This window comes from Peromyscus eremicus, chromosome 5 (genome assembly GCF_949786415.1).
Source record: "Peromyscus eremicus chromosome 5, PerEre_H2_v1, whole genome shotgun sequence".
In the NCBI taxonomy this organism is placed as follows: Eukaryota; Metazoa; Chordata; class Mammalia; order Rodentia; family Cricetidae; genus Peromyscus; species Peromyscus eremicus.
The window spans coordinates 77255254-77280847 of NC_081420.1; the positions used below are offsets into that span (position 1 = coordinate 77255254).

The following is a 25594-nucleotide window of genomic DNA, read 5'->3' on the forward strand; positions in this document are numbered from 1 at the left end:
CCCAAAAATGGATAACTGTAACCACCAACTGACCCTAGCCAATTAAAAGTTACTAACATGATTGCCACTTGCATAAACCAATCCTGAGTCTGTTCCTATGTAGTCTGTAGGCCCCCAAGCCCCCCTTGCTTTAAAAATCCTATCCCATTGCTACTCAGGGTCTCTCCTGCTCTACTGCTGCGTCAGACAGACAGAGAGTCCCAAGTTAACTCACACTAAAAAGACTCTTTGCTTTGCATTGGGTTTGGTCTCTTGGTGGTCTTTGGGGGACTCTGGGTACAACAACCCTCCCTGCTGGACTAATGGCAACTGATGGATTCTGACACAGGAACAATCATAGTCTTCAGTTGTGTTCCAAGCAATGATCCCACCAGGCTCCAGTTGACAGTTTCAAGCTGTGGCTAGTTGGACAGTAAAAATCAGAAGGTCACAAATAAAACAAAAAGACATGAAGATGGGTGAGGGACCTGTATGGTGAAGGGTGTTGGGGGGTGACAGAGGTGGGAGGGAGACAAAAGAGTGAAAGTAAATAGAATGCTCTTTATTCATGTATGAAATTGTCAAAGAACGAAGTTAATCAATTAAAACAATTTCATAAGAAAGTTTAAAATTAGCCGGGCGGTGGTGGCACACGCCTTTAATCCCAGCACTGGGAGGCAGAGCCAGGCAGATCTCTGTGAGTTCCAGGCCAGCCTGGGCTACCAAGTGAGTTCCAGGAAAGGCACAAAGCTACACAGAGAAACCCTGTCTCGAAGGAAAAAAAAAAAAAAAGAAAGTTTAAAATTGAAAGATACGTGCAATGTTTGAAAGATAAATGTTTCAGAAAGCCAAGTCAGGATGTAGTAGGATGCGATGAAAGAAAATAAGAGGCTAGATCTCAGAGGCCCACCACTAACTCACTAAGATTTGATCAAACAACATAAAATCTAAGCTGGAGAGGATAAGAAAAAAAATGGACTCCCTGGACATTACTGTTGTTGGACTCCTTGGAAAATCTAAATTGCTGCAGCTACTTTAGAAAACTTTGGTGTCCCCTTTAAGAATGACATAAAATTACCATGTGACCCAGAAAGTCCACTTCCAGGTGGCCATCCAAAGAAGCACAAACTCAAACTGGTTCTTGTGGACTGGTATTCATAGGGTAGAAAAAACCCAATTTAATCCATCTTAATGTGTGTGTGTGTGTACTGGTTAGTTTTAATTGTCAACTTGACACCATCTACTGGGGTGAGAGTCTACTTGAGGGATTGTCTAGATCAGGATGATTTGTGGGCTCCTTTGTGGGTGATTATCTTGATTGTATTGAGGTGGGAAGACCTGCACTGTGGGCAGCATCATTCCCTACGCAGGAGATCCTGAACTGTGTGACAGTGGAGAAAGCCAGCTAAGCAGTAACATGCCTGCATTAATTTGTTCTCTCTCTGCTCTTGACAGTGGATGTGACTGGCTGTTTCAAGTATCTACTGTCTTCCCTGTAATGATGGACTGTAACGTGGAACTGTGAACGAAAAATAAACCTGTTCTCCCTTAAGTTGCTGTTTGTGGCAGTACTTTATCACAGCAACAGGAAATGAAGCAAGGACAGTATAGCATACATGTAAATGAAATCAAATGAAGCCAGTAAAAGGAACAGAAATCTAAACGTGATAAACCTGGAGACAACATACTCAGTGAAATAAAGGGTCAAGTACCCTTTGGTACTTGACACGATTTCTCTCATATAGACACAGATGTTAAGTGGATCCTGTGATCCCACTGATATGAAACATCTAAAATAGGTAAATTAGTATAACAAAATATATTAGAGTTCAATAGAGGTAAGAATTAAAAGGAAGGATATGATGCTATTACTTAACAAGTATACAGTTTGAGTTTAGTAATGAAAATACGGAAAAGGTGATAAAAAGAGGTAGTCAAGTAATATAAAAGGATGATTAGAACTTACCTGCTTAGACATATTTTCTGAAAATACTGGTGATTTGTCTTTTAAACATGAAACAAGGTCATTGTAAATTTCACCTTGTCTCTCATAATTAATTTCCCCCTCTTCTTCTTTTTTGCCCTTTGGGAGGAAAGGTTTGATGGAATGATTAATGGAATAAATAGTCAAGAGAGGATCCTGATCAGAATGTCAGAGCCTATGCATAAATATTGGTGTTTTTCATTAAGTTTGTTTAGACACTCTCATATGTATATGAATGCATTTTAGTTACTCTCACTTCCAGACCTTTTTTTAAATCTCATTTCCATCCCTATCAATCCTCCCTACCCTCTACCAATCCTCATCTCATGTTCATGATTATTTTGCTAAAAGGTACATGTAGCAGTCTTTGTGTATGATGTGTATAGGCAACATCCTTCCCCTTCAGTTATTCCATCATTCATTTTTGTTTGTTTGTTTTTTTCCAGACAGGGTTTCTCTGTGTAGTTTTGATGCCTGTCCTGGATCTTGCTCTGTAGACCAGGCTGGCCTCAAACTCACAGAGATCCACCTGGCTCTGCCTCCCGAGTGCTGGGATTAAAAAACGTGCACCACCACCACCACCCAGCTTCATCATTTATCCACCCATCCCTCGCCAAGTCTGAGTACCTCCTCTATGTAGAGCTCTTATGCTCAGCCAGTGACATCCCTTCCACTGCTCTCCTCTGCTGTGAAAATACATTATGACTCCAAGAACCTTAACTGATGAAGTCACAAAAGGCCCACGGCACAGAGAAAAGCCTGTCTGGGACATACTCTTGTTCTTGTCTGTGTGTAGCATACTGCTGAGCTCATTTTCCAGGATTAGCACCTCTGTAGATCCTCCTGGCTCTTCTTCCCCTGTTCTTGTCCCCTCCTCCACCAGCTCTGCCTTTTCTTCATTTCCTTTTTTCCCTTATTGCATTATTCCATCATAAGTTACAAAAACACACAACTATACTGCTTTTAATATTTGGGAATTAAAAACACTGGCTCTCGCCGGGCGGTGGTGGCGCATGCCTTTAATCCCAGCACTCGGGAGGCAGAGGCAGGCGGATCTCTGTGAGTTCGAGGCCAGCCTGGGCTACCAAGTGAGTTCCAGGAAAGGCGCAAAGCTACACAGAGAAACCCTGTCTCGAAAAACCAAAAAAAAAAAAAAAAAAAAAAAAAAAACCCACTGGCTCTCAGTGTTTGAGTTTTTTTTTTAAATCTGAGAGAAATATTTAATGTTTCCCAATATAATCTTTGATAGAAACAAAAGCTGCTTGATCCACTCTATAAGTTCAAAGAAATCATTCCTTCTTTGATCTTATTCTAACTAGAAATTTTACTTTTCTAAAATATCAGACAAACCAATAAGCAGAATTATGACCGGCTTTCTCCATGCAGAAATAGGTCAAGTTAACTGATAATGAGGAAAAAGCATTCAAAAGTGCCAGAAGATTCTGGAAGGTCATCATAGAGGTGGTACCAGGACCCTCAAACCAACACAGGCAAATAAATCCCAAGTTCACACTGAAGGTTCCAAAGCGGAGATGTTACTGAGGAGGCAGCTAAACTGCTCCTGGCTAGTTCAGGGACTCAAAAAGAGAACAGAACTACATGTCCTAACCTGGGGCTCTCAGAGGCTGTGTGCAGCTCCTCCCTTAGCTCAGAGGCACCTGCCCAACTTCCTTTAGCATCATTAGTCATGGAATCTAAACTTAATTTCTGTTTGTGTAGGTTGGGTTAGGTTCAGACAGCAAGGATCAAAGGAAGAATGTCCCTCCTTCTAACATGCCCACTAACCCAATGGGTCAACCCAGTAATAGGTTTTCACTCCCATGCTTCCTGTGTGGATGGTTGATTCCAGTGTCCAGTGTCTCCTTTTCCCACAGGCTCTCAGAGACGTCATTAGTGGATGACTGGTGCTCCACCTTCACAGGCCCAGGTCCCACATCTGCTGCCTCCTGAGGTACCAGCCCAAATTGGGCAGCATCTACTCCCCCCAGCTGAGACCTGCTTTGTCAAGACTCTCTGAGCTCCACAGGAAGCAATGCAGCCTAGAAGGGGCCTCTCCCCAACTGTCTGGATCCCAGTTGCTGGAGCTCTTGCTCCTGGCTTCCATACTGAAGAACCTTCTCTGCTCCCTTGCCCTTGAACTCTTGGGATGTAAGCTACAGTCATTTCCAAAATTGCCTGTTTTTTTTTTTTTCCTTTTGTTCTTTTCTATCTTCAATCCATGTGTAGCTAATCTGGGAACCAATTCTGTTAAAGGGATTTTAGTTTGGAGATGTGGAAAGGGTTGCTTCTAAGCCTACTTCTTCAAAAACTGGCTCCATGCCCGACGGTGACCACCACCGATGCTGATTCTAAGATGTTTTGGGATTCGTGCAGGCGGTGCATTGAAAAGGATGGGGCTTCTGTCTCTCAGAGCAATGCTCCTCTGTCTATCATCGTCAGAATACAACTCACAACACAAGCCATCCCTCAGACACTTAGCACAGAGCCCCAGACATCTTGGTTTTGTTACGTTTCTTGAAGAAATACTTACACCATTTAAAAACACTCCTTCTGCACTGCAGGTAATGCACAGGGTTTCCACGTCATGTGGCTTCACCAGCACGTAACAGATTTCCCCTCGAATCTGTCTCCACGGCGGGGCACGACACCCATTTGAAAATTCATAATCTGAAACCAGAAGTAGGAGGAGATCAGTTTAGCAAGTTGAAAGTATATCCGCTTCAACAGAATAGGTATTGTGGGAAACGAGAAGAGTGCATTATTTTGATATCTAACTGGAATACACCCATGGGATAGTGTTTCAAACACAGTTGTGAAAATATAAATGATGTCAGACGAACCTGAGAAGACACAAACCTGAAGTATATTCAATTGACTCCAGAACCGTCAGCTCCCCTTTTCCGGAGAAACGTTTGAGCAGCTCAATATCTTTCTTAAACCTCGTTGGATTCAAATGGATCTCTCTGAAACAAACGTTCGAAAATCAAGTGCTTTGAAACTGAATCTAAAGAAAACAGATACATTCCATAATATGTATGGGGGGGGGTGCCTACTTGTAATTAATGCTGAAGTTCATTTTAACCGTATTGGAATCATGCATCATCACTGGCAAAAACCTCAAGAAATTCGCATTGACCCAGGTTTTATACAGATGAAGAAAATCTTGTGTATATATTATACATACATGTATGATGTGAAAGTAGAAGGCAAAATGTCCAGAGAAACAAAGGGGACCAGTGGACCAGTGAAAGAGGGAAGAGTTTCTCAGAAAATGAAGCTATGAGAGTGAATGTCTTAAACATACAATAAGTAAGTACCTATCTAAAAGCTTGACGAATAAAATTAAAAAGTAAACAGAAAAGAAAGTCACATCTATAATAACACTAAATACACATAAATATTGATTTCTTTTTAAAATTACTTCTTTATTTATTTGTGTGTATCTGTGTGTGGGCACATGTACACACTATAGTTCATGTGTTAAGGTCATAGGATACGTTGTGGGAGTAAGTTTTCTTCCTCCTCCATGGGATGGAACTCAGGCCATCAGGCTTGGCAGCAGCTGTCTTTACCTCCTGAGCCGTCTGGCCTACCCTCCAGTGTTCATTTCATAATAATAGTACCACACTCCTAGAAAATACTAGAAGTAGCTGGGCAGTGGTGGCGCACACTTTTAATCCCAGCACTTGGGAGGCAGAGGCAGGCAGGCAGATCTCTGTGAGTTCGAGGACAGCTTGGTCTACAAAGTGAGTTCCAGGACAGCCAGGGCTGTGACACAGAGAAACCTTATCTCAAAAAGCCAAAAAAAGAAGAACAAGGGAAACACTAGAAATATGAGCACTAGTTGTACTACACAAACTCTGCGTGCTATTTGTGTTGTCACTTAATGATATGTGCCATTATCTAAAGAGTCTTTGAAAATAGCCAGGTGTTTGATGCCTTCTGACCTAGAGAAAACCCCACTACACTGACCATATTAACTAAAAGTGTCATCAGATCTTACATAAATAAATCCAAGAGAAGGGACTTTTTGTTCCTGTAAACTGAAATGTTAACTCAACAGTAGTAACTTCTATACTTTTCCTGTATTACTTTCTAAAATGCTGAAAGCAATTTTGTAACTGATCTGGAGCTGTTTCTCTTAGCACTCACAGTGAGATGTGCTTTAGAGAATGATTGAGCAGATGCAAGTCCAGCTGCTTTAGCAGGATGGCGATTTTCCTTTTAATAAACATTTCATTGTCTTTGGTGATCGTATCAAGAATAGCTAAGGTAGTAGAATCTTTCGTTTCACCATACTCTGAGCCCAAGATTTTCACTATAGGGTCTCTGTTAGCTGGAAAAAAAAAACAAAAAACATCAACATAAATAATAAAGATTACCCAGTGCAACAAAGACTAAGAAATCCCACCAAATTCTCTTTAATTGGTTCCTTGCATTCAGCTACCTCTGGCCAAGCCTGTTAGGTTCCTCTCTCCTTCTGGGAGTCTGTTGTACTAGGAACTGTCTTAAATCTCTTCATATGCTCTTCCTTGTAGTGTACCAGCTGTGTACATCCTCTCTCTAGTAAGACCAAAACCAAGACTAACTCCCTTCTTCCACTGACTAGAGGATGCTGTGAGCAATAGATACATTCAACTCACATGCTCAGAGATGGTTTGAGGAGAAATGTTTTTGCCTACAAGAACCATCACTCAAGCTGTCTGCATCTGTGGCTATACCTGCCACTGTCTTCATTCCTTGTCTACATCTGTGTCTATGCTTGCCAACGTTTCCCATTCCTAAGCCCTTTCTTTCCCAAGCAGGCTTCCTTCTCTCTACAGGTCTGTGACAGTTTTTCCACATGCTTCAAGTGCCTGACTTCACAGTGCCTTTTGGTGCACACAGGCTGACCTCCTGATGCTAACAATTGGGAAAATCAATGCAGCCAACATTTGCGTGTGTTCCAAGACTGAAGGACAACTCATGGCCAAGATGATACAGAAACAGAACTGGATCCTAGAGATGCCAAAAATAGAGTTTGTAAATGTCAAAAAACAATATAGTTGAAAATAAGGAAAAATGAGAAAAGCTTTGTTTAGAACAGAACATTCTAGAAAAATAAAACTCTGGATTTATTGGGATGTGGAAAGACAATGTCCATGAGATGAATTCTAAAAGTCTGACTGGACTGAAATGATGACATTAACTCTCCAACAGGAAGTGAGCTATGCCACAGAAGACTGCCTTGTGTGGTTTGATGGGAGACAAGAAACAGGACTAAGGAACAGGCCACGTATCAAGCACTTCAGCTTACCTACCTCGTTGCTCTTGTCTAATAAAGGTTTTTAAAAAGACATAAAAAAAATGAACTGCAAGGGAGGACCTGACTTCCAAATGGTCACGTGCTATGAAACTTCGGGTTGAATGAAGACCTCACTGGAAGAACAAAATCCATTAAAGAACGAGGATCATTTAGCTAAAGCAAGGATATAGTGTTCTCTGGATTGTCTCCTCTGCTAACTACTGTCTTGAATCTGGCTCTGCACTGGAGATTTCATCCCTACTCAAAGAAGCAGCTTTGTTGTATAGTTGGCTACATAATGAGTAGTTGGAACGAGATAAAATGAAGCTGCTGGTACACAATTATGCTTGCAGAGGAAAGTGAAGGATGTCAGTGCCCTGTTCTATCATTCTTCGCCTTATTGAATGCTGGGTCTGCACTGAACCTGGATCTAGGCTGGCAGTCAGCTCCAGAGACCCTCTGCCAGTCTCCACCCTCACAGTGCTAGGGTTACAGTTACACACAACTCTGCCCAGCTTGTATGTCAGTTTTGGAATTTGAACTCAAGTCTTAATGCTTGCATAAGTGTGCATACCAACTGAGCCATCTCTGCAGCCCAAACATCTTCGTTTTTTAAGGAACATTCTCTCACGTCACATAGAAGTGGGCAGAATTTAGTTAACCATATTCCTGGAATCTACTGGTCATCTAATCTAAGCCCACAAAAGACACAGGATACATCATTACCTATCAGTGGGTGTTTCTCCTGATGGGAAATGTGTGTAACACAAGTGTAAGAGGCACCCAATCACAGTATTTTTCACATTAAACACTTATGAATGAGTGATAATGAGGTTAGTGTATTTCTTCAATGAAAGAGAAACTTTGCTGAATGCATATAATTATTCACAGAAGGCCGTGATTTCACAAATGAAACACAGTTGAGGAATGAGAAGGGAAGATAAGAAGGGCTGTGTCCTCCAAAGAAAGAGTTCAAATCCCTCTTGGAGGAAATACTGTGATGTACAACACTGTGTGCCAAGGGGAGGTAGACTCAGGCTGGTCCCGGGAACGTGGCTTCTCACATGACCTTACAGACTACAGGTCACTGGGCCTTCCAGAAGCCACAGGCTAAAATGAGAAACCTCGAAGCCTACTGGTGAACACCAGACTTCGCATCTAATGAAGAAACGGGATGTGGGCGTCAACAGCTCAGACAAGGGAAAAGAATGGCAATTCTCGGGAAGCAGTATGCACCACTTTTAAATCTTTTACATGGCAGAATTCTTTTCAAGTGAATATAATAAAGGCCTCCTCCTCCCCCAAGACTGTGCGTCTGCAAGTTCAAATGCCAAGTGGAGCATGCATCTCACCTTCAATACAGGCTTGTACCTCCTGCAGCTTGCTGCCTTTGGTAATTGTTAACAACTGTGACAGTTGCCCAAAGCTCCTGACTTTAATCTGAGGCACAGAGAGAAGCAGCAGGGGCTCTCCATTTCTGTCAACTTCTTCTGATTTGACTGTAGTATCGCTACAAAATGGGGGAGGGGGGAGACGAAAGCTGAAGTTACCTTCACGCCAAAAGACATTATGAAGATATTTTGATGGACATCCCCCCAGTCTCCAGGAACCAGAACAGGTTTCTTCCTCTGCACCCTCACGCCGTGAGACCCAGGCCTCCCCATCCTCCCCACAGTGCCTAGAATTCACTCTGGACTCAATCAAGTCACAGTTTCCAGGTCTGTTTCTCAAAGGATCTGCCTTTTTCTGGGGTCTTTTGAAAAGCTCACTGGTTCCACCTAGGCACACACACGCTGGGGTTTTCCAGTGTTACCTTATTTGTAAAAACTTTTATGCCACAGTAATTAGTGGTTAGGAATTTCCTCAGCCACTTTGTGTTTACAAACAGAAAGGCGAACTAGAGTCTTCCGAGGACTATCTCCCCACTCTGAACACCATAATTCAGTTTCTTGTGTCCTTAGCACTATAAGCAGTTTTTTTTTTTAATTTATTTAATTAACATTCTTTTCACTTATTTTACATACTGATCACAGTTCCCTCTCCCGATTCTACCCTCCCCATCTCCCATCTGCCCCCAAATGGCCTTCCCCTAATCTCCTGGGCTTGTGTTTTACTCATTTTTAATTTTTGTTGGTTGAGATTTAAATATTTTAAGAGTTCCATGAGAGTGACATTGATATAGATTTCTATCACTTACAGCGTGAATTAAAAATCCAGTCTTTCAATTAGCTACCGCTTACTTACTTCATTACATGCTGATATCCCCAAGAGAATTGCTTGCATCTGAACACCCGGTAAGCTGAAATGTGGGGAAGTAGATGTGGAACATTCCTGATTGGCCATAAAGAGCAAATCCAATAGCTCCCAGACTATTTGCTTCGGGTACCGTGTTAGTTTTCGGTACTGTCCCAAAATGCCTGATGTTATCAGCTCAAAACAGGAAAGGCGGGTTTGAGCTCACAGTTTTTGAGGCTCTAGTCCACAATAATTTGGCTCTGTTGCGTTGGGACTGTAGCCAGGCAGCACACGAGGATGGGAGTCCACAGCGGCTCATGTATCTACACAGCCCAGGAAGGAATGAGGAGGAAGATGGGCTGAGTCCTGACATCCCCATTCCGACCCAGGCCTCCAGGAACCTGAGAGCTCTCAGCAGGCCCTTCTCTTAAAGGTCCCTCCACCTCCCGGATGACCAAGACGTTTCCACAGGAGACTTTGAGAGACATTTACCCCAATCAACCACGGCACTGTCATTAAAATAAAAATAAGCAAAGACAGAGACTATGGAAGACAGAATAATAGCCTTACAAAATACTCCCCTTAGGAAAAAAAAGGGATTAAATTGATGGCTAAGAAGGTGGACTAATTTAAGGATTTTGACCCAGGAAGAGAACTCCATCTCTGCGCCGAGACCAACAGATTATACAGGATCAGGGAGTTAAAGATTATAAGAGGATGGAAGCTGGGTGAGAGCTATGTGTGGACACAAGCCGAGGAATGGAAGAAACTTCTACGAGCTGTGAAAAGAAAGAACAAATTCTCCTGAAGTCTCCTGAAAGGATGTGATCTTATCATACTTTGATTTGTTCTCACACTGCAGACTCATTTTAGACACTGCCTTCCAGAACTCCAGTAAACTTGGTGTTTTAGTAAGTGGTTGGTTTTGTGGTCATTTGTGGCAGCAACAGTAAGCTACCACAGGGTCCCTGTCAGTGTGGTGCTGCCTGGTACCCACGGATACTGGCTTCATCCCCCAGTACCTCAGATAGTACTGCATGTAGAAGATATTGAAGAAGTATCTGGGGGATAACAGAATGCATAAAATACATGTCGACTTGGTCATGAAACTATGTTTTCTACACAACAAGCTCCTGGAATACTCTTTAGGATGAAGGACATTTCTCAAGGTAACTCACTTAAATCGATGGTCACTCAATGGTAAATAGATGATCATAGGCTTGAGCTATAGGCTGACTGACAGCCAAAAACATAAAGCCATTGAACTGGGGATAGTGAAACTCATGGTGGGAACTAGGAAATATGTGGGGCAGGGAGTGGTGACTCACTGCTCACCAGCTGATGTTTATAATTCATCAGAGGCCCGAGAACTCCAGTGTCACAGGATGCACAAAGGAAACTCCGGTTTCATCATTTTTAACATCTGAACAAGGAGTTCTTAGAAAGAAAAACACTGCATCCCCCTCAAGAAGAATGGGCTGGTTGGAGAGAGGGCTAAACAGGTAAAAACCCCTGCTGAGCAAATCTGATGCCTCATCAATCCCTGGATTTTCCAGGATGGAAGGGAAGAACCAATTCTAAAAGTTGTCCTCTGATATCGACATGCATGCCGTAGCACACATGCCCCCCCACACACACATCATATACATGTGTAATAACAGATAAACTTCGCAAATATTAAACAAAAGAAGCTGCTGACAATGAAGCCCCCTTGTTCATCTAGAGAGACTTTCAAACTGGAACTGGGGAGGGCCTTTTAAAATACACCATTGATACATCAAACCAGCAATGGGGGAAGATATATATAAAATATATTACATTTAAATATATATATAATAATGAAAATATGTTTTTTAAATCCTCAACATTAATGTCCCAAACACAAAATTACTTACAAATGTACAGCTAAACAATAACTCTGGAAAGGAGGCTCAGAAAGGATTTGTATTTCAGGGATTGAAAACAAAAGCAACACGTTCAGTAGCAAACACTAAACAGGAGTCGGGGAGTGCAGCTCAATGCACAGCACTTGCCTAGCACGTGCCAAGCCCTGGGTTCCAGTCACCAAAACTGCAAACAGAACAAAGCCACCTGGATGCTGTGACCACTGAAACAGACATTTCATGACAGTTCAATTGCCACCCACAAAGTTACAGTTCTGTAGGTTGGAAGTCACCCTGCAGACTGTGGAATTCAACCCTGTTGGTAACTGATGAGAAAACTAAGGCAAAAGCAAATTCAGTGGGTCACAAAACAAGGCAGACAGACGTGAGAACTGTGGGAAGAAGGGAGGGTACTCAGGGCTGGAAGGGAGATATGGGGTAAAGGTAGTCAGTATGTCTTGTATACATGTATGAAAACATCCAAGAACAAGTTTGACTAGTAACAATTAAAAATGCCAAATGTTAATAAAAAGAGACCAATAGTTTATTTGAAAATGAAAGCTATTTCTCCCAAGATAAACTGCACTAGAGAACTGCTAACAAACAGTCCTGCAGGATTAACACGTGGGGCATGGTTCCAGGCGGACACCTTGTGCTCATCTATCTATTCCATAAGAACCTGCACCATGCTAGGTGGTGGTGGAGCATGACTTTAACCCCAAAACTCAGGAGACAGAGCCCGAGGGATCTCTGTGAGTTCAAAGTCAGCCTGGTCCAAACAAAGAAACTCTGTCTCAGGAAAAAAGAAAGAGGAGAGAGAGAGAGAGAGAGAGAGAGAGAGAGAGAGAGAGAGAGAGAGAGAGAGAGAGAGAGAGAGAGAGGAGGGAGGGAGGGAGGGAGGGAGGGAGGGAGGGAGGGAGAGAGAGAGAGAGAGAGAGAGAGAGAGAGAGAGAGAGAGAGAGAGAACAAAAACAAAAAGAACCTGTACCAAAGACAACAGAAGGGTGAATGAAGGAGAAGGCTTTTTTCCTCATGTCTAAAGAATTGGATTCGAGTATCAGTTGCTCACTCACTAGGAGTGAGCCAAACTCAGACTGGCTACCACAGAGAACACATATGGGCCAGCATAGCTTAAAGAATAAGTATAGTCCCATCAAGAGCTGCACACAGACCCACATAAGACATAGCTTAGCCACAGGGACTTGGAGCAGAGATTAAGAATTCTTACAGAAGAAGTCACTGCTCTTATGCTCAAGCATCCAAGGATATTTCTGTACAGTAGAAGCAAAAGAGACAGTGCTTGAGTCTTTCCTGACAGCCTGGGCCTTGGACACGGACACACAGAGCTTAGTCCTGTTTGAAAGAACAACTCTCTCACATAGAGGGGCACAGGAGATGTAGTGAAGGCCAGCAGCTCAGCCAGAAGAGGCCATGAACCAAGAATGAAGGATGAAGTAGTTTGGACTCATTTTAATGCCAGGCACTTGTGGTCATTTAGGGCATCTCTGGGTTATATCAGTTGTCATATTACTACATGTTATGAGTGTGACATTAAATGTCCTCTGTATGCTAATGCTAGGTCATCAACCTGGGGAATGAAACAGTTCACCAGATGTGATGCCCAGTGTTAACTGTCACTCTGACAGAATCTAGAATCACTTGGAAGATGGATCTCTGAATTATTCCTGCCTGGAATCCTGGGCTGTATAAATAGAGGAAGGAAACTGCCTTAGTCTTCTTTCTGTTGTGATAACACACTGGCCAAAACCAGCGTGGGGAGGAAAAGGTTTATTCTGATTACAGGTAATAGTCTATCATGAAGGGACGATGGAGCAGGAGCTCAAGGCAGAAACCTAGAGGCCAGAACTGAAGCAGACACTTCAGAGGAATGCTGCTTACTGACTTGGGTCTCCTGGCTTTCTCAGCTATCTTTCTTATACAACTCAAGCCCACCTGTCCAGAATGGCACAGCCAATAGTGGGCTGGGCCCTCTTACATCAGTTAACAATTTTTTAAAAATGCCGTCACATACCTGCCAGTCTAATATAGGCAATGCCTCATATGAGACTCCCTCTACTGGAATATGTCTAAGTTTGTGTCAAGTTGACAGAAACTCTGATATTACAGCCCTTGGTAATGTTCATACCCAAACTCATCACTTTAAACCATAACCTTTCCTTATCCCCAAGACCTCATGTTAATACCTCACTCTAAAACACAGTCCAACTTTAAAAGTCTAACAGTCTTTAAAATTTTCAAAACTTTAAAAGTCTAAAGTCTCTTTTAAAATCCAAAATCTCATAACTGAGTTCCTGAAAACTGTGGTGATAATTTATTTGTAAAAAAAATAAATAAATAAAATTGTCTGGAGATCAGAGGTCAATTATCCACAAACAGGAGTCAGGCAGTGGTAGCCCATGCCCTAAATCTGATCACATGGCAGGCAGAGTCTCTGTGTGGTCAAGGACACAGCCAAGCGTGGCGACATGAGCCTTTAATCCTAGTACCAACCATAGAGACCTGGAGGTCTGTATAGACAGGCAGTGACGAGGAAGTCACGTGGCTGGGCTTAGAACCAATGAGAAGGCAGAATACAAAGGCAATAAAAATACAGGTTACATGGGAAGAAGCTCTCTCTGGGGAAGCAATGGCGATGAGGTGATAAGCTAAGGCTAGTGGTTGCTCTTCGCTAGTTCTCTGATCTCTTTGGCTATTACCTCTGTATTTGGTTCTGTGTTTCTTATTTAATAAGACTGTTTAGAAATTCGTCTAAATTTGGCACCCAACTTTATATATTTTCTTAATCCAAGAAGAAAGAACCAGGGCAAACTACAATCAGACATCTGGGACTTACTCATGACCATCTGGGCTCCAAAGGGCTTGGTTATTCCTACCTATCCATCTCTGCTATTTGCAGTACATATAGCTTGTCTGGTAGACGCAGGCTATCTTCACTGCACACCTACTGCTATCCTTGGTGGTCATGAAATGTTCTTGGCATCTCCAGGATCCAGCAGTCACCACTACAACTGAGGCTTCACTTTTACCAATGGCCTTCTTGCTCCTTATGATGCCAAGCCTCAGTTTCCCTCCATGACCCCTTTGATCCTGGGGACTCCACTACAACTGGGGTTGCACCTTTGCCATTGACCTCTCCTAGCCTTTCCAAGCCTCAGCTTCTTTCTCTGATGCCTTCAAAACCCATACCACCTGGAAAAGTCTTACACGTTGCCAAGTTCAGCATCCAGATTGAGATGCAGCCTTGACCTCTCTGGACCACAACTTCTATGTGCTAACCCTGAGGAAATGTTTCCCAGAAGAGAGTGCCTCAGTGATGCTGGTCTTTTATTAATCTCGGCTTTTTTTTTTTCCAGCTCCAGCTAACCTACATTGATTATCCTAGTAAAGCAAAGGTTTCAAAGTGAGGCCAGTCTCTTGTTAATCACAGGTGATTTTCCTGCCCCAGGTGACCAGAAACCACAGATTCCTGATTCAAAATATCACACAAATGTTCCCAGTGGAGTCTTTGAGGGACTCTCCAACATCCTCCTGAAACTTCATTAGCCTCGATCATCTGTATTTCTCTTGATATTCTTATCTTCCAAGCTCCCACAACAGTTCATTAAGCTCTGAACACTCTCTGCATTTCCAGCCCAATGTTCCAAAATCCTGCACTTTCTTCCCACAGGAGTCCAAAGCATAAGAGCCAAATGGCCAGGTCCATCACAGCATCACTCCATGCTCCTGGCGCCAATTTCTGTTCTGGTTTGCTTTCTATTGCTGTGATAAAACACTGACCAAAACTGACCTGGGGAGGAAAGTGTTTATTTGGTGTACAGGCTACTGTCCTTTATTGAGGGAAGCCATGGAAGGAACTTAAGGGAGGAGCCTAGAGGGAAGAACTGAAGCAGATACAACACAGGAACACTGCTTACTGACTCGGTTCCCCAGGAGTTCTCAGGTACCCTTCTTAAACAGCCCAAGTACACTTGCGCAGGCTAGGCTCTACCACATCAACTAGCAATGAAGAAAATCCGGCCCCCCTCCACAGACATGCCCACAAGTACATCTGATGGAGGCAATTCTTTGCGGAGATTCTCTCTTCCCAGGTACACCTGGGTTGGCATCAAGCTGACAAAATTCACCATGACAGGAGCTGAGCAGCTGCATGAGTCTATTTGCCTCTCTCTGCTTTCTGACCTCAGATGTCACGTGACTAGCTTCCTCTTGCCAGTCTGACTCCCCTTCTGTAATAGGCTGTAACCTACAACTGTGAGCCAGATAAACCCCTTTTCTCTTAAGCCGCTTTTGTCAAGGTATTTCCTGTCTGCGACAGGAAAGAAAACTAAGATGGCAGAGGTATGCCCTTGAAAAGGACATTGGGACTTTGTGCCTTTCAACTCTTCCTTTTCTTTCCAGATACCATGAGGCCATCTTCCGCCACATACTTCTGCCACCTCATCACAGTTCCAAACAAATGGGGCAGAAAGAAGGATCAAAGACCATGAGCCAAAACCAATGTTTCCCTCTTTGCCAGTTGAGTGTCTCAGGCATTTTGTCACAGTCACAGAAAAGTGAACATTCCTTAATTTGGTGTGTAAAACAAGAGAGAGAGTTCAGCATGAAGCATTTGGTATTTTCGGTTTTTAACCAAATCTTATCTGTAAATTCTGCCTTCTTTAAGGCAGTCAGTATCCATCTGGTTTTCATCAGAGCCACACAAGCATGGTTTAGTTCCCAGTAAGTGATACTACTACGCCTCTCTCATCTAACATCAAAGGCATCTTCAGAAAAGGTCAGAAACAAAAATGATGGGCAGCAAAAGGGACAAGTTTCATAACCAATTTGACAGAAGTCAAGTAGTCAAGGGATGGCTATTTAAGACACACGTGGTGTCAAAATGCCCAAGCATCTAGCTTAGGAGGGGGCAGCATGCAGGAAGACTATAGGGAGAGACTCCATGTGGAAACTCAGTCAAAAGAATTTGTTCAAAAGAAAGAAAAACAGTGACACGTTTGAGGAGCGTGTTGCATCCCCACCAACTAAGGAGACAGATGTGGCCATGTTTGGACTTGGCACACAGAAGTAGTGCCGAGGCCAGATATGATGACAATTTTTCTGTCATCTGCTGTAAAACCATCTTTGTACAAAGCAGTTAATGTGTTTCTAATTGGTTTTGCAGCTGAGTCCATCTTTCAAACTTAAAAAAAAAATACTGAACTTAAGTGGAAGCAACCAAGAATTAGGCAGGCATCTACAAATGACCAGCACTAGGGCAGATTATGACCCTTGGCAAATAAATATGCACCACATCATTAAAAATTCAAAAATTCAGAAAAGGGAGACATGGTACTAAAGAGGTCTTCAGTGCAGTTCACGAATGGGTTTGCAATTGTGGAAATGAAATCTTGACTTTATTGTCCAAACAATCCCAAGGGAAAGAGGAAAGCTATATTCAGGAAGCTTCGGCGAGCTAGGAAATTGCTTTTTATGAGATCAGTCTTTAAGAGAGAAAATGAAACCTCAAAAAGGACCAGGTAACAGGAAAGAGAATGACTGAGTTGCATAATTATCTGAGGGTGAGTCTTCAAGTAAATACACACCTGTGCTTGCTTAATACTCAAATACAGCATATAGTCATACATATACATATATCTAATCATGGATATTATATATCCATACACATAAGTGTGCATACACACACACATGTTCACACACATATTCAAAAGAGATAAACTGATACCCCACTCTTTGAACTAGTGGTAGAATCTTTATAAATCTCATATTTGAAAGACTCTTTGCTAAGGTTTCTCCCTTAAGGATCAGGGATGGAGACCAGTAGTAACGTGCATGTCTAACATGCACAAAGCACAGGGTTCTATTTTCTCTTATACCGAGCAAAATTCTCCACCCTCCTCTTGTCCTCCTAGGGAATGAGATGGTTAAACACTTTAAGGATTTGGCAATATCAGGCATCACAAACCAGGAACTACTAATATCCAGAAGGTCATACAGATGAGTGGAAAGGCAAACAGGGAAGGGGGTGGACATTGGAAAATGCACCTCTATCAATAAGGAATGACATTTACATTAAAAATTAGATAAATCCCATGTTCGTCACCTGAGATATCCTTAAGTTTCCTAAGTATCTCCACTTTGCAATCCTCAGTTGAGGGGATTATTACTTCGGCCCGACTCCTCAGCCAGTCAGGGAAAATCTATATAAAGTTGTATTAAATTCTAGAAGGAATTATGTAGCTTACCTGACAGTATAACCTGATCCAAATGCTGAGGGTTCCAAATCTGTTTTCCACTCAAGTGGTTCTACAAAAACAAATTTTGCCTCTTTGGGATATTTGTAAGTAAAAGACTCCACAAACTTAGTAATTTCATTTAACAGTGACTCATTCAGTGGGGTGATCTCCAGGGTTCCAGTCCCATACCCCGCAGCAGTCCACTGTGCAGATCTGGTCAACGCCACACCCATGGCTCTCTTAAGACTCTGAGCCAAGCTCAGAACACACACTACAGCAAAAGAGAAGGAGTTAGAGACTTCCACATTCTCATTTGAACATTTTTTTCATCTTCAAGATTTCACACTAGTACTATCCAACCTACAGTCTACATTTTTAACGGTCCAACCATTCTTCAATACAGTAAAACAGCTAAGCGTCACTACATAAAACCGACTCGTATTGAAGGAGTTTCCAGTATCAGCCTATCCTAAAATTAATAATGTCTTTCTAATTTCCAAGAGTCTAAGAAAAAGAACAGCTGGACAGAAAGCTCCAGAAGAGAACTTCAAGAATGGAAAAACAGAATCAGAGGAGGTTGGCAGTGAGAGTGTTGCCTCCCAGCTCTGACGGAGGCTGGGGGTTTGAGTGAGAAATGTACATTTGATCTGAGCCACACATCGTGTAGAATCAGGCACCTAAACTAAACGAGTTGTTCTGACTTTCATAGTATCTGCACGGGTGCAGTGAAGGCAGAAAAACCCTCTTCCAAGTGTCTTAAGTTCCTCACGTGCCTCTGGGGTTAATAAAAAAAATAGGATCAAAGTGTGGCTGTGAATTGTTATGAATTAAATATTTTCATTTTTGACGAAGGTTAGTACAGTATATTGTGCTTATTCGGGGCATCTGACGGAGTCCCCTATACCCTGCTTGGAGATCATGTGCAAAATAGAAACATTGTTTTCTTAAGAGTAAATGTGACAGATGTAGGAACAGGGCAGAGACTTTTTAGTCTATTCATCTGAACTGGTTATCAAAACAGTGTAGCAATAAAATTTAAAACAAATCCAAATAAAATGTATTTCAGTTTGGCTAAACAGAAATTAGTATGTAAAAGGAAATCTTTAAAAAGATGACTTTACCTGAAACATTAAATAAGAACAAAGAAACAACTTATTAACAAAGATAGTATTGTTTGTAGATCATCTATATTTTATAATGCCATTGACTGTTAAAACCATTTCTCCAGAATATTTGTAGTTCATAAAATGAAATACAAAATAAATGGAGCTTTTCTTGTCTGTCATTTTAACAAAGGCTTTGAAACACAAGGTTTGACACAATAGTGGAGTTTTACTTTCTGTATCATATTAAAATTTGAAATCCAATAACAACAGTTTAGCTGCTCTCTCCAGGAGACCATTTCCTGCTGAGGCGGGGGAGGACAGGACAACAACACTGTGGACATGTCTGTTCATAGTTACCAAATGACAAGAAGAGACATTGTTGGCATTTAGTGGTGAGTGCCAAGGATACAAATATTCTTCTTATGCATAGGAGTGCCCAGCAGGAAGAACTCTGCTGAAACCTGCAGCATCTGGTATTTGGAAAACTTCAGATAAGCAATACTGCAGCCTAAAATTTCCCTCCACTGTAGGAAAGTCACAGAACAGTTTTCACCGTTTTAACGTACACTGGGGATCTCAGGATTGGGAATGTCATATAAATGAAACAAAAGTTTGCATACTTTGCTCTACATGGAGCTTTAGTCAAGAGCTCAGTACCTTGTGAAATCACACTATCATGACAATGTCAGTCACGAAATTTAAATGACATTCTGACACACTGGTGTCAGCCTAAGTATGGAGACATATCACATCCAGGTATCTATCTCAGGATGGATAATTCCCTAAGATATTCTAGTATAATAATACCTACACATTTACAATTCTTTTCCTTCACAGAGCATTATCATTGTTTAGAATTATATTACCCATGTAAGATTATTATCTGTACTCTTGGTTTCAAAATACTGAAGTGTCATTATATGATATTTAGTATAATATCCACTTCCCTGTGAGTCTCTGTCTATTCTGACTTTCTGTCTCTCTGTCTGTCTGTGTCTGTCTGTCTCTCTCTCTACACACACACACACACACACACACACACACACACACAGAGAGAGAGACAGAGACAGAGACAGAGACAGAGACAGAGACAGAGACAGTTAAGTATTGGTGAAACAAAATATGATGTACAGATTTTTCTGTGGTTTCTTTTTTCTATTGTTAATTGATGGAAAGTGCTTTGGAGTCAAATGCATACGCATGTGTGCCTGACACTTTAGTTTCTTAATGTTCTGAGAATAAGTATAAACAATGGAAACGTGCAAGTGCTTCATCTGATCCAGAAAAGTTTCAGTGGCCGGTCTGCCTATTTTTAATTGTAAGTTTAATCGTTGCTTCAGAACGAGTGCAGGCAGTGTGTGCCCCATTCTTTCCTTCACTCTTTCTAAAGAAAACTGGGTGTTATAGATTACACAGGACTGTAGCAGACAGGCAACGCTGGTGAATTCTTGGAAGACACTTTAAAAGGAGCTAAGACACGCGGAAAGTTCTTTTGCTCATGATAAATTTTTATAGAAATGTAAATTCAACTCACATTTAAATCTATGCAGATTCCTTTTCTCAGTCAACAACGGACAACCTCTACAGCGCATTAGCTGGAGCTCTAAGAATGCCTTGGACTCTAGGACAATCCCGAAAGCAAGAGCAATAATACTCTTAGGAAAGAAAAAAGAAAACGGGTGGTATTCAAACAAACAACTGTTACATTTTATCAAGACAGTGTCTCCCAGCCCTGTTATCACCAAACCTAACCTTAACGGCTACAGCAAATACATAACACGTATCTTTGAATTAACGTTTCGAGTTAGGCGGGAAGAAAGTATACATGTGTGTTTGCAAAATTGTAATGGCTAATCACTAGTTTTCTCAACTCATTTAATAGAATTTTTCTTTTATGTTACCCTCCAAGCTCCCTCTATCATGAACAAAATGCAAAAATTTTAGAAATAATTTGTGTAACAAATCCAGTTCTTTGGGAGATTATGTAAATCTCCAAGTGTGTATCATCTATGGAGAGCCAAGACATGCGTGGCCACTCCATGCATGAAAAGACTATTCGGCAACCCCTAGCAAAAGAGTTTCAGCACAGACATGAACAAGGTGCGATTTAACTCGACCCTGTGGTGTGAAGACACAAGGACCGTGGCACCGAGCAGGCACATTTCAAACCCGAGCCCCTGGATCGGCTGGATTGCTCAGTGCACTGATGTGGTGGAGATGGAAAGAGGTGGGCGGTGAAGGTCAAGGTCAGAGCGGGAGGCCAAGCAGAGGGCGGAGGGGGACCATAACTGGAGACTGGGAAAGAAAAGGAAAGGAGAGGCGCATTGGCTGGTGCTTGAGTGGAAAGCCAGCTCGCGGGCAGGAGGAAAGTGGCTGAAGGGAAGGGACCCCAGAGGGTGGAAGAGAGGAGACCGACCGCAGAGGAACTGGAGAGGCTGGGGAGAGGGTGAGAGAAAGACCTGAGAGGATTGGAGAGGGACCACCGTGGGACCAAGAGCGACGCAGAGAGATGGGGGAGAGACGAGAGGAGAGGAGAGCCAAAGACGGAGAGGTCCGAAGGAAACCCGGGCTGCACGTCCCATCGCGGAGCACGCCACCCACAGCCACTCACCTGCAGTGTCGCCTGGCACCCCGGCACCCGCGCGTGCCGTTGCTAGGACGCGCGTAAACACTCGCCCCTCGCGCAGCCTTGGAGGAAGCCCGCAAGCCCTGCCCCGGGGCTCCCGCGGCGCAGCTGCTCAGAACCCGAACCCGGAGTTCCCTAGCCCTGCGCCCTGGAAACACTAGGATTCCTCCTGCTGCCTGCAGAACCCCAGGACTCATCCCAGCTCAGTCCAAGGTCTCCGAGGGGCTCTGAAAATGGAACAGAAAGCACTCAGAAAAGAGGCGTTAGAATATTCTGTGATGTTTCACAGGCTTCCAGACAAGCGTATACCAAGTATCGAATCTATCAAAACTCTCAGAAGTAGCACCAGGACTCTTTTAGGGTATTGGAGGCTTGCAGCTCCTTTATTCTTAAAGTAACTATGGTAGAACTCAGACTCACAAGGCTGAACATACTCAACAACAGCCTCCTGCCAAAAACTGCTATGAAAAGAAACCTCTCTTCTGTCTGTAAAAGGAAGTATTGCCTTTGTTCGTTAACATACGTTTTCCTAAGATTTATTGTATTTTTAATTACGTGTAGTGGGGGGTATGTGCATGTGAGTGCGGGTGCCGAATAAGGAGAGGGGTTCTTCCAGAGCTGGAGTTACAGGCAGTTATGAGTGCTGGAAACTAGACTCCGGCCCTCTGCAAGAGCGTTACCCCATTAAGATGACCTTGACTCCACTTGTAATCATCTACCAACAAGGTATCCCTGGGGGCTTAGAGAGTAGAAAAAAGACAATACTGGTAGCAGACAGAGAATGAGCAGTATACCTCTTTTAGGGGACAACGTATGTAGGTGCAGTAGATGAATTAAGGTACAAGATGGTTGAGCAGTTCCTGGACTGATTCCTAAACATCAACGGGGCAAAGGTGGAGTGATAATAAGGAATCGCTTGCCAGGACTACACTGTCCAAGCTGAAGTACAGACCCCCGGGAGGTAAAGAAAATTAGCCTCTTGGAATTTTTGAGTTCTTTTGTTTCCATTTTGAAAGCATCGAAGTTGCTGAGGATGGAATATTTTATACTCAGTGGAACCTTCACCTGAAGAAAAATCTAGAGTCCTGGAGTCCCTTCATTTCAGGAAAGAATTCCCGTAACTTGACTATGTCTTGTCACTTGTCTCCTAGTACTGTAAGGGAACTGCAGAAAATGCCGTTTCCTTCAGGTGTGTGTCCCCAAGATCTAAGTAGGTGAGGGACACGCAGAAAGAACAAAAGTGTCAAATCACCTAATGGATGTTGGCCTGTTCCCTGTCTCTGTTGGACAAAGCAGTAAAAAGGCGAGGCTTCACTTTCTTGGAGAAAGCTGGTGGACCCTGGTGGGGGATTCTAAGTAGCTGTATTCCTAGAAAAGAGCCTTTGCCCTCAACAGCCCACTCAGGAGCAGGCCATGCAAAGGCCTTCCTGCACTGCCTTCATGTGGGATGTGGGCACACAACCCAGTTCTGCCCCATGGAATGTGAGAGGAAGTCTTCTAGAGTACTCAGGGAAAGACTTGGTGTCTGCTAGCTTTGTTTCCTTGAAACCATCCACCCTGGCTGGGGCAAGCCACCCCTCTGGGACAAAGTAGATGTTGGATTCTTTTATAGGATCTATAGGACTGTTAGTAGAGGGCATCACAGACCTGATATTATAAATAACTTAGATGTATTGTTCTGTGGTTTTGGAACCTGGAGGTTTAAATCAAAGCAGGGTAGTTGCCCTGGGGCTACAAAGGAAGGAAATGTCTGTGCCAGGGCTTTCTCCTTGGCTTGTAGATGGAGGGTCATCTTTACATTCATATGGCACTTTCTTTGTGTGCCCACCTCCGTGTAAGTGTCCCCATTTCTAAAGGACATTGGTCTTATTGGATTAGAGCTTTCTCCACTGAATTTATTTTAATTTGATTGCTTTTGCAAAGAGGTTCAAGGACGTAAGGCTTTAAGCTAGGAGTTTCAGTCCTGATCAAGTTTAGTGTAGTGCAAATTTGTAGCTTGTTGGATTTCAAGGATTCATTTGTGTGGGCATGGCTGGCAATGTGACCATTTACAGAGCACACCAGGCACCAAACAGAACTGGTTTGTGTTCGGTATCTTAACCAGACAAGGACCACCATGGATGTGGCTGAAGGAAAGTACAGTCACTTAGACCGTGGTTAGGCCTCAAGAGGAGGGTCATTTCAAACTAGAAGTCTTCAGGGATGTGAGTAGAAATTCTGATGAGAGGAAATTGTAGGAAGTCTTATGACATCCTAAAGATCAAACCCCCGGGTCCTGCATCCCCTCACAGGGTGTCTTAGTTAGAGGTACTATTGCTGTGAGGAAACGCGATGACCAAACTTGGGGAGGAAAAGGTTTACTCAGCTTTTGCTTCCACATCACAGTTCGTCATCAAAAGGAAGTTAGGACAGGAACTCAAGCTCAAGCAGGGTAGGAATGTGGAGGGAGGAGCTGATACAGAGGCCATGGAGGAGTGCTGCTTACTGGCTTGCTCAGCTTGCTTTCTTATAGAACCCAGGACCATCAGTCCAGAGATGGCCCCATACACAATGGGCTGGGCCCTCTCCCATCAATCACTAGTTAAGAAAATGCCCTACAGGCTTACCTATATCCTCATTTTATGGAGGCATTTTCTTAACTGAGGTTCCCTCCTCTCAGATGCAGTTAGCTTGTGTCAAGTTAACACAAAACTATGCAGCACACGAAGAATTAAAGGAGTCCAGCCTCGTCTGCCTCAGTGTGACCCGTGTTATTCCTTGTTGGTATACACTGAACACCTAACTCCATGGTTTGGAAGTGAAGTTGCCCTTTCTCCTTACAGTTAAGTCTAGACACTCAATAAATTCTTTTTAATACTAATTTGTGCTGGGCACCACTCCATTGGCCATTTGTGTGGAGAATCTGTGGTGTCTGGTCAGCTGGGGCTGCCAAGTCAACTTTGACTAACGAGAGACCTCTGTTTCACTGGTGCAGTTGATGCTGGTTAGCTGGAGCTGAGACATTAGTGTTCAACATTCTGGCCAGAACATGCACAACCAGAATTCAGTGATCTCTACTCGGGATTCCAAAGCAGAAAAAGACTAGTGTCATGACACACAGCATGCAAAGATGAATGAAAGACAAAAAGGTGGGCGTCCTTCAGTACATAACCATCTATACGCTCGGGAGAAGTACGGGATGCATACGGTAGACCCTTTAAGTCATGATAAGGTCAAAGTCTTACTCAAGGAGGAGCAGGAGGAAGAGGTGGTTGTAGTTTATGGAAAGGTCTTTTTGTTGTGGTGATTTGCCTGCAGTTTTGGTTTTGAGACAGGATTTCCCTATATAGCCCAGTCTGGCCTCAAACTCATGGCTCTCTTGCCTCTGCCTCCCCGGTGCAAGCATTGTAGGTGTGTGCTACCACGGCTACCTACACAGGAAGATTTTAGGCACGGAGTGGTATGTATGACATGATTTGTGATGTTAGAAACCATTTTGTTGGGGAGGGAGGGCCTGGGGATGTAGCTCAGTTGGGAGAGCACTTACCTAGCATGCAATAAGCCCTAAGTTCAATCCCCAGGACCCCATAAAACCAGCATTATGGTGCATGACTTGTCCCAATGCTCCAGTCTCTTGTCGACTTCTTTCTTGGCCCTTCCTTGGTTCCCTTCTCCCAACCCCCGGGGTTTACTCTGTTCCCAAAACAACCTTCCCCATTCTGACCCTAGTCTCAGGAATCTGGCAGATCGATATGTCTACTGTCAGATTGGAGTCCTGTTACTGGCTACCATCATCCTAGACCTCTACCCCGCTACTGGGCTACCACTGACCTAGCCTAAATCTGACCTTCAGGAACTACTTATATTATTTTCCTGGCAAACTCCTTCAGTCAAGCCCAGGTCTATCGTAGCACTATAGAATTTTCTCCACCGTTTATTACTAGAGCTCCGACACTCCATCTGTTTCTCATTCCTGGGACTCCTCAGGTATGAGTGTCTCCCTATCTCTCCCTGCCTGCCCCCATTACACTTTGCCTTGAGTGGTCTCCTTAAAACCCCTCTTTCCCCTTTCTCTCTAAATTGAGGTGAGGTACGAGAGGGCAGTGAATACCGAGGAGGTGATCACTAGGGCACTTTCCAAAGAGCTCATCTATGGACATGCATCTATTTCCTCTGACTTCCATCTGACTGTTACTGTTCAAAGCTAGACTGTCCCCCACAGTCTTGTGTTTTTAACACTTGTTCCAAGGCTTTGTGGCATTGA

General features: G+C 43.1%; 1 protein-coding gene across 3 annotated transcripts in view; it reads right to left on the bottom strand.

Annotated features, from left to right (window-relative positions):
* The window catches only part of Odad2 (outer dynein arm docking complex subunit 2), a 151988-nt gene extending 130598 nt beyond the window's left edge, over positions 1 to 21390 (bottom strand). Inside the window, exons 1-8 of one of the 3 annotated variants that reach the window (XM_059263752.1) lie at positions 21337 to 21390; positions 20260 to 20380; positions 17629 to 17890; positions 8600 to 8757; positions 6116 to 6299; positions 4820 to 4926; positions 4494 to 4630; positions 1946 to 2062 (exon numbers count right to left, since the gene is read on the bottom strand). In XM_059263752.1, the coding sequence (XP_059119735.1) occupies positions 1946 to 2062; positions 4494 to 4630; positions 4820 to 4926; positions 6116 to 6299; positions 8600 to 8757; positions 17629 to 17890; positions 20260 to 20317 (1023 nt within the window). In that variant the 5' untranslated portion in view covers positions 20318 to 20380; positions 21337 to 21390. The other 2 variants (XM_059263753.1, XM_059263754.1) reach the window with 2 other exon arrangements.
* Positions 21391 to 25594: the final 4204 nt, after the last annotated feature.